The sequence below is a fragment of the Camelus bactrianus genome, chromosome 10, assembly GCF_048773025.1.
Source record: "Camelus bactrianus isolate YW-2024 breed Bactrian camel chromosome 10, ASM4877302v1, whole genome shotgun sequence".
NCBI classification, from domain to species: domain Eukaryota; kingdom Metazoa; phylum Chordata; class Mammalia; order Artiodactyla; family Camelidae; genus Camelus; species Camelus bactrianus.
The window spans coordinates 45,659,049-45,669,277 of NC_133548.1; the positions used below are offsets into that span (position 1 = coordinate 45,659,049).

Genomic DNA, 10,229 nt, shown 5'->3' on the forward strand with positions numbered 1-10,229 from the left:
TGATGCTGAAATTGTCCGCACATATGGTATCAGAATAAGAAGAGAAGTATACAATTAATTGGTCCATTTGTCATAACTGACATGAAATTTTCTCCCACTGAAATCAGACATTTTGTCAGATTTTAATGGGGAAGAGTGACCACACATAATAGAATTTCCATTAGAATAGAATTCTAATGAAACTAGTAAGCTTAATATATTTTGTGTGCCTCTCGGTTTTAGGGAACTTACTTAGAATTTGATGAATTGAAAATGAATTCCTTTCTGCTCCCTGCTGCTACTGATCTGTGGTGTTCCTGGGGTAGTAATTTATTTTCAAATAGAGAGCAACTAAAAAAAGGAAGGGACCCGTGAGAACCTCAAAGAATTCCACATGAAGTATCTGCAATTGAAAATTAATGATCCTTGTAAATATTCTATAGAAGAGGCAACATATCAGGATTGATATCCTCTGAATACAACAAATAATTGTGTATTTTATTCATAAGAATTGACACATTGGACAAGGTGTCAAATAGAAAAGTGGAAAAGTTCAACATGGCAAAAATCAAATCCACAGACTGCTAAATATTGTATTGCTTATAGAGTGTTCTCTCTCCACCAAGAATAACGTCTGCTATTGTTTTGTTACCTGAACTAACATAGGGATCTCTTTAAACCTTCATCACAGAGTATCTTGAAAATAATCACTTTATGATTGATGTTATATACTTTGGAGTTTGCCCAGTGCATAGGCAGGCCCACTGGGCTAGATTCATGTATGCTGGTTTTTAGATGTCACATGTCCTTATTTAAGGAGGGAGTCTATTATTAAAAATAACTCAATTTAAATTTTTAGTGATTGTGCTACTGGTGACATTGAAAATGAAATCATTAAAAAGAATATAAATATTTTACTGGAAAAAAATGAATATTTCCTCCTTAAAAACCATGACTGATTCCTTTACTTCTTGGCTTAAATAAAATGGAAATTACTCTGGGTGTAACTGAGCAAGCCTTCCCAGGACAGACCCCTCCCCCACCCTCTACTTTAGCTCCTCTCTGAAGTACCTAGATAATAGTATCTGATGCACATTTCCTGAGTTGTTTTTCGGATGCTAAAGCCTTCATCAAATGAAAGATGTTAACTACTTGCTGGCCCTGAGTACACAGCCCTTAAGCTTGCTAGTGCCTAAGGATTAATAATGTTAACCCCTTACACTGCCTTGTTACCTCACCACCAACCACTCAGAGGATTGTGCATGAGCTGATCACATATCCTGGGGCTCCCCTTCTTCACCTTCCCTTTTAAAATGTTTTGCTGAAAGTCACCAGGGAGTTTGGGCTTTTCAAAATTAGCTGTCCCAGACTTCTTGTATGGTGACTTACAATAAATGATGCATTTTCCTTTACCACAACCCAGTGTCAGTAGACTGGCTTTACTGCATATAGGTGAGTGGACCCAAGTTTAGTTCTGTAACAGAGATACTCAATAATACATGCTGAACTTTATTGGGTTGATCTCTTTTTATGATTTATTATTTGTAAAGTATTACTTAATCTTTTTTCCTTTCTCACTATTTTCCTTCTTTTTAGTGTAGGAGCTTCTTAGACATTAATATCTGGGCTGCTTCTCTTTGTTCTTCTTTTAATTGTATTAAATACCATTGTTCAAGTTTTTATCATTTCCCAGTAGGGGTGTATCAACAGTTTCCACTGATATGGTCAAGGCACCTTAGCTTTTCATTACTATGTGCAGTGCATTCTCTTTCTTGAGACCATAGTTATCCTCCTAAAAATTAAAACAAACAAACAGAACTTTATTTTGTCAGAACTATGGAACCTCCAGGATGGCAAAGCAGAACTTTCTGAATTACCCTTTCTGCTGTCTCTCTCGTTGTTTTTATACATCCCTTGCATTCTTTGTTCAATTCATTAAGATTTTTATCCTAATTCAACAATAATTCTCTTCATATTTTCATGTTTTTGCTTAGAATGTTTCTCTCTGACTTATCCTCTTTCTTACCTGGAAATAACTTAGTTATCCTTCAAGATATAGATCCTATTTAAACTCCTTGCCCTTTTCAGAAAGATTAAGTTTATTTCCTTGAGTCAAACTAAACAAAAATTCTCTCTACCACTATTATAAAAAAATGAAATGATATATTGTAGTTAGCTTTTAATATGCCTTTGGTCAATTAAACTCTTGATATAGTTAGAGGTTAAATGCATTGAGTCTAGAGTGAGTGCCTGAGTTCATTATTCATCTCTGCCACTTGCTGTCTGGGTACTCAGGTACTTTGCTGAAGTTTTCTAGGTCTTGTTATCATAATAAAATGGGGGTTATAAGATTTCCTTCCTCATAGAGTTTGTTTTTTAAATTTTTTAAATTGAAGTACTCCATAGAGTTTTAAGGATTAAATGAGTGAAAGCATATAAGGCACTGATAATAGTATCTCACAGTAAGCTTTTAATAAATAAACATTAGTTAACATTTAATGAATAAACATTATTGTAACAAGTATAATTTTTGTATATTGTGTGCCAGACTTTGTGAGACATATATATGTTGCATATATAGGTATGTAAGTGTTTTCACACACACATACATAATTTAAATTATTTAATTATCACCGTAATCACCAGATTGTTAGTCTGATTGCACAAATGAGGAATTTAGACTTTGATTAAATAATTTTTTAACATCACATGTTGATAACGTAGTGCAGTCAAGATTTAAAAAGACATGAAATTAGTTAATTCCATAGTTAAATACCATCCTTTATTTACTTTTTATGCCTAACACCTCTCAGTGTCCTATAAACATAAATGTTCAATGAATGATTCTGAAGGAATGAATGAAGCTAATAAGGTGTTGAATTCACTTGTCATATATTTCAGAACTCCTGGTCATGTGATAATTATATTTAAGGAACCTGGATTAAAAACATAAGGATAGGTTTTAATGATCTTTTTTGTAAGGTAGTAGAGAGACATGACAATGACAAAGGAATAGATCTCTCCCAGGCTTAAGAGAAGAGAATTTCTAGAAAAATTTAATCTTTGAAACTATTTGCCATTATGTTGTGTGTTTCTTGAAGGTAAGTTGCCAAGTCTGTACCTTCAAGCTGTATTTTTTTTCACTTTGGAGTATGATGAGTCATGAGATCTAATTAATATATATTTTTCTGACATGGATCATGCTTGTTTATATGCTAGGTTTGGAAATACAAACTAAGGAATTAGCTTTTACAGGTTATTTACCAACAGATCTCAAATTGGAAATGTTCAACAATAATAATGATCATGCAACTAAATATTCAAAATCTCTGCATTAAATTCTAGTCAATAGAGGGAAGATGTATAGTTTATTCATATATTCACATATTCAACAGAAATAAATTTATGGAGTAGCTAAAATGTGCTAGGTTGTGCTAGATTCTGAGAAGAGGTTAGTGAAAGATAAGTCCATGTGTCAGAGAGTTTACATTCTGGTTGAAGTGACATGACTTCAACTGATGTTCAGCGCATAACTACATTGTTAAGCATTGTTAAGCAACTGATGTTCAAATGCATAACTACATCGGTTATTAAGCACTGCCAAGTAGAAACACAGATTTCTATAAGGGCATGTAACATGGGGTTTTGATCTAGTCTAGGGGAACCAAGGAAAACTTCCTTTAAAATAGCATTTATTTGAGTGCTGAATGGGAGTTAACCAGCTGAGGAAAGAGGGAGGAGTCATGAAATGGGGGTAGTAGTATTACAGGAAGAGAAAACAGAATATGTGAACATGTATGGATCTTAAGATAGATCTTAAGATAGGCAGGCACATCATACGTTTGAAGAGCTAAAGGAAGTCCATTTGTGGGCTGGCATACAGAGCATGGAATGAAGAGCCTGAGTAAGGCTAGGGTAGTAGGATACAAGGATGGGTTAGGCATGCTAAGGATTCACAATTTTATCCTAAAAAGAAGAAAAAGACAATGAAAGTTTTATGCACAGGAATGACATAATCAGGTTTGTGTTTTAAAAACACCATTGTGGCTGCAGTGAAGAAAATGAGTTGAGACAAAGAATGGATGGAAGGAATGGAGAAGACCTTTTAGGAGGTTATAAGTTTTCTAAGACAATATGATGATAACTTGATCCAGGTTGGTAGTAATTATGATGGAAAGAATTAAGTCAATTTGAGTACCCTGAATATACTTCAGGATTTGGGACATGGCTTAATGAAAAGTTTGACAAGCTCACAGGTTTTATGTCTGTTGCTTACCCCTGCAATATGATTCTAAGCCTAGAGTCTAGAGTGGATGATTGATGAAGAGCCTTTGTGTGTGTGTGTGTCTGTGTGTGTGTATGTATGTGTGGTGTGTACCTATTCATATAAAAATATTTGAAGACCTGTGGTTTGCCAGGCACTGGGGAAATAGTGAACAGAGCCCCAACCACAGTCTTCAGGATGTTTACGTTTGACTACTTCCTACAAAAAAATTCTTGCAATTTCTCCTTTTATATTTATACTCAAGTTGAGCTTCTGACTTCTGCCAAGTCTTTCTGAAGCTTAGTCTATCCTAAAACTAGTATTGTGCAGTTTTTCTAGAGCTCATCTCTTGCTTTGACTTAAATGTCATTCTCTGTTTTTCTTTTTACATATCTCGTTTACCAAGCAGTAGTCTTAATTTAGTCAATTAATATTTTATTTACAGCATAGATTTTTTGCCACCTTTTTGTGTATCCTTGTTGCATCTAGGAAATCAAAACTCATAATATCAGTTTTAAGTTTTGTTTATGGAGGCCCCAAGGTCACTGGAAATTGAAATGATTTAAACTGTTGATTTTGAAGCAAACCATAGCAATTAGTATATAATTATGGCTGCAGTCAGCTCTGCCTTCTGTTGCTCCAGGTATTCTTTAATTTTTCTTCTAAATGACTCTCCAGTCTTCCTCCACTTCCTAGAGTTCCTAAACCATAACATACCACACCATATCCCACAACACACCAGCAGTTAGTTTAGCAGTGTGCCTGAACAACTGTTCTTTTCCATCTGTGCTCTCCTCAGTCATTGGCTCTAGGATTTATTCCCCAGAATATCAAAGCTAAGTAATGGCCCTCTGTTAAGAGAGGCCACTAGGGACCCAGGAGGGCCAAAACAAACCAGCATAAATCTGCCTCCAGCTCAGACACTCCATCTTATTCTGAACATCCGCAGATCTTCACCATATCTCAAGTAGACAGTTGCTTTGCTGGTCCTAGCATCACTATCACTGGACTCACAACCATCTACAGGTACTATACTAGGAAAAGGAAGAAAAAGAGGGAGGGAAAAGAGTACAAAATCCTGAGACACAGAGTCATGTATCTCAAATCTTTTCATCAGTATGTCACAGTCACCAACCCTTGTAAGATAATGGTTGGGGTCTGTAATCTTTAGAATGCTCTATGACATTCTTTAGCAAATAGTAAGTAATATCTTTCTCATTTTTATACCTTAGCAGATACTGTCTTTACTCATAATTAATATTGATATAGTTGTTGCTGACAACTGTTCCTAATAGCTCAGACAAAACTTTACCATGTTGCTTAATGCTCTAATAAAATCCTAAGGCTGCCACCACATGGAGAATTTTTTTTTTAATTTACAGTATTCGTGATAGATTCATTCAGATTCTACCAGAAAACTCCCACTAATAGTGAGCTTCTGGTTTCCCAGAGCTGTCTTTTCTGTTTGAGTTTGTGGTAGGATTCTTTCCCCTATTGAACTAAAATGCACCTTTAAAATTTTTTTAACATTCTTTTTATTTTGATCAGGTATCTATCTCTGGTAACACTAAATATTTTTTTACTTATAGCATGTAATGAATCAAAAAAAAAAAGTCATGATAAAATTACCAAGATCATCAAATATTTCTTCTTATGGTATCAACTCAAGACTAGCTTTTATCCTTGTTATTATTTTTCCAAGAAAAACACAAAACAAAAAGAACATTATTTTTTGCCTATCTCACTTAAACTTTGTACTTGATTGAAAAAGAAGAAAATTTGCATTTCTAGAGCACCAAAACATTCAAAGAATTATGCCAGGAAAATTGCACGTTTTATAGTGTGTTGGAATTTAATGATGGATTTAATCCTTACTGTAAGTTTTGCAAGGTAAACCTCATCCCAATTTTGAAGTGAAAAAATGAGCTCAGTGCCTTAAAGAACTCGGTTAAGTCACATAAAATAAGAAACAGGACTGAGATTATAACCCAGCCATGTAATTATCTAAAAGATCTTGTTATTTTTACTATACCAAGTTGCCTTCTAGGAGACCTGCCTGTCATTCAGCTCTGGTGTGCCTTTTACCAAAAGCGGTTGATATATGAAATACTTAGATCTGTAAAACTCAACTTATAATGTATAAATGCTACAATGTATTTTGGCAAATATACAACTCTATTCTGTTATCTTAAGTATTCAGAGTAAATCTACAAAAAGACAAATAATCCAACTTCATCAACTGAAACAAAAAAGGACACGCTATTAATATTACTGTACTTTTATTTTTAAAGCAACTTTGTGTTTATGGTTTTTATCCCTTTATTTTAAGCTTTCATTGAAACTCCTGCTTTTCTGTGATTCTATTTTATAAATATTATATAATTGGAATATTTCTAATAAAATGTGAAGTCTAACCTGAATAGTGAATTTTAGTATTGTATGCTCTTTAACCTATAGCTGTCATCAAATAATTTGTAAATTTGTATTTCTATTCAGAATAGTTCTGTAAGTTAAAATATTTAACAAATACAATAGTCTTATTTATATAGGAATATATTTTATCATTAACCTCTAAATTATGTTCCCCATACAAAAACACATAAATACACATATATGCAGAAGACTATTACTTTACTTTTATCCATTCCCCGACCACACTTTATTGAATAATCTGGAACTTTAATACTAAATTATTATCTGTTGAGGCATTTTTGGATTCTACCTTTGTTATCCAAAATATCAGTTATTTCTCCAGAATACCATCATACTTTTCATATATGATTAACAGATTTCCTAGGTTATTTGTCAAAATCAACATTCCAGAGAAAAATCCCAAAGCACCAAGGCCAATCTCAAGAACTGAGGACCCTGGGATGATGAAATTCAGCTTCCTCATCTTGAGTGAAAACCATGCTTTCTATTTGTCCCCCACCTCAATCCTGTAATGTTAAAAATTTTGGGTTTCCTGCCAGGTCCTGCCTTCTGGGAAAAAAATCAACAGCATTGTATACTTTGAAAATTAAACAGGCTCAGGGCCACAGGAGAATCTAAACAATGGAGATGATATGTCTTTTTTGAGAATTTACCCCTGAGACTGCTTCTCTTTCCTGAAGCGAGAATAACCCTACGGTTATCTCCCTTCTTATCCCCATTAGCTGCAGCATTTATCTGATCACTAGTTGATAAAGTGTAATTGTAATTATCACCATAAACTACTATAATACCCAGCATTTTTTAAAATTATAATCATTTTATTTTTTTAAATTTTTTAACATTTTTTATTGATTTATAATCATTTTACAATGTTGTGTCAAATTCCAGTGTAGAGCACAATTTTTCAATTATACATGAACATATATATATATTCATTGTCACGTTTTTTTCTCTGTGAGCTACCATAAGATCTTGTATATATTTCCCTGTGCTATACAGTATAATCTTGTTTATCTATTCTACAATTTTGAAATCCCAGTCTATCTCTTCCCACCCCCCCCAACCCCTTGGCAACCACAAGTCTGTATTCTATGCCTATGAGTCTATTTCTGTTCTGTATTTATGCTTTTTTTTTTTTTTTTAGATTCCACATATAAGTGATCTCATCTGATATTTTTCTTTCTCCTTCTGGCTTACTTCACTTAGAATGACATTCTCCAGGAGCATCCATGTTGCTGCAAATGGCATTATGTTGTCGATATACCCAGCATTTTAGATTCAAATGATGCAGTAATTTCAAAATGTCACTGTTTCTTTCTCCCTAGGAATCAGAGCTTGAGGAGCTCAGGTTAGGAATGTCCTCTTGCAACAATTCCATCCCTCAACCCTTGATGTTTATCTTGGCTGGAATTCCTGGCCTCAAATCTTCCCATGGCTGGTTCTCTGTGCCTTTTTTCTTGGTATTTGTCATTACAGTCGTTGGCAATGCCACCATCTTATGCATCATCCGGGTGGAGAAGAGTCTTCATGAGCCCATGTTTCTTCTCTTGGCCATGCTGTCAGTTGTTGACCTGTCTCTGGTCAGTGTCACTGTGCCCCGCATGCTGGGTATTTTCTGGATGAATGCCAAAGAAATCAGCTTCAATGCCTGCCTCACACAGATGTTTTTCATCCCTTCATTTTATGTAATGGAGTCTGGGATCCTCCTGGCCATGGCTTTTGACAGATTTGTGGCTATCTGGCACCCTCTGAGATATGCAACCATTCTTGCTAACAACATGCTTGTAAAGATGGCACTGGCTGTTCTGGCTAGGGCAGTGGCAGTGCTGGCTCCAGCACCCATCCTGGCAAAAAGACTGGAAAGCTTCCAAACCCACATCATTGCTTATTCATACTGTGCCTACATGGCTGTGGTGCAGATAGCCTGTGGAGACATCTCTGATCACATTGTCTATGGCCTTATGGTTCTTGTAGCATCTGTGGGATTTGACCTATCTTTTATCATTCTGTCGTATGGGCTGATCCTTCATGCTGTCTTTCGGATACCCTCTTGGGAGGCACGAGGAAAAGCTCTCAGCACATGTGGCTCTCATCTTTGTGTCATTGCTCTCTTTTATTCTCCTGTTGTCTTTTCAGTTTTGGCCCAGATTTTAGGCTACCATATGGCTCCTCATCTACAGATTATCATTGACAATCTCTACTTCTTGGTGCCTCCCATGGTCAACCCCTTGATTTATGGGGCCCGGACCAAGCAAGTACGGGAGAGGGTTCTGCGGATCTTTCACTGTCATGGAGACTGAGCTTTATACCTGAGATGGACAGGAGACCTAGGATATGGAGCTGGAAATCATGTTAGGTTGGAGGTAGAGATAATTCCTGCTAGATTTGGGAATTCATGGGGAAAGGAGTACTCAAATCTAGAAGAGGACTCAGTCAGTGTGGAAATATAGCTGGGGCATGTTCTTTCCTTCATGATATAGTTGTTATGAAACCTTCATGATCAGAACCCTCCCTAAATGCTCATGCATGTAATAAAGTAGGGGAACATTTTGTTGTTAATTTGTTTATCTAATCGTATCACATAACATAAATTGGAAGCCCATTTTTTCAAATGAGATAAAATGAATTTAAGCATATATCTGAAGACCCATGAGTAAAAGTAATTATTCAAAGATTTTTGTTGATTTAATGATTTTTCTTCAATATTATGTTTCAGATACTTCACCAACACAGGATTATATTTCATTGAAAAAGTCCTAGTGGAAGTAAACATGTATAAATGTCCATGATCATATCAGTGAATAATGAGCTCCTTTTCTATTGGAAGGGTTTTAGTAGAAAAACTAAAGTCATCTTTAGGGAATTACATTAGTGTCAGAATATAGAACCAATATACAGTAGATTGGACTTGATAGGTAAGCATTTTATAAATGAAAAAAAAAAAAAAAAGACCTAACCTTAAGTTTTTGAGGCACTGCCATACTGTTTTCCATGGTGATCACACCAATTTACATTCCCACCAACAGTGAATGATAGTTCTCTTTTCTTCACATCCTCTCCAACACTTGTTATTTCTTGCCTTTTTGTTACTAGGCATTCTGATGGGCATAAGGTGATATCTCATTGTGGTTTTGATTTGCATTTCCCTTACAACTAGTGATGTTAAACATCTTTTCATGTGCCTATTGGCCATCTGCCATGTGATCCAGCTATTCTGGATATTTATACAAAGAACACGAAAACACTAATTTAAAAAGATATATGCACCCCGTGTTCTTCACAGCATTAATAATGGAATGCTATTCAGCCATTAAAAAGGTTGAAAACTTTCTATTTATGACAGCATGGGTGGGCCTTGAGGTTATTATGCTAAGTGAAATAAGTCAGATAGAGAAAGACAGATTCCATATTATTTGATTGATATGTGGAATGTATATAAATGAGTGAATAAATAATATGAACAAATCACACCAAATAAAAAGCGAACATATAAATACAGAGAATAGAGTAGTGGTTACTAGAAGGGAAGAAGGATGGGGGAAGGGTGGAATGG

At 35.1% G+C, this 10,229-nt stretch overlaps 1 protein-coding gene across 1 annotated transcript; it reads left to right on the forward strand.

The window, feature by feature from the left end:
• Window positions 1-8,031: 8,031 nt before the first annotated feature.
• Window positions 8,032-8,976, forward strand: LOC105068556 (olfactory receptor 52P1-like). Its single transcript, XM_010954431.1, has one exon. The coding sequence runs from the start codon at window positions 8,032-8,034 to the stop codon at window positions 8,974-8,976; it is 945 nt and encodes a 314-aa protein (XP_010952733.1).
• The last annotated feature ends 1,253 nt before the right edge of the window (window positions 8,977-10,229 follow it).

Excerpts from the sequence above, each read along its gene's own strand:
- LOC105068556 (XM_010954431.1), top strand. The coding sequence starts at position 8,032 with ATGTCCTCTTGCAACAATTCCATCCCTCAACCCTTGATGTTTATCTTG.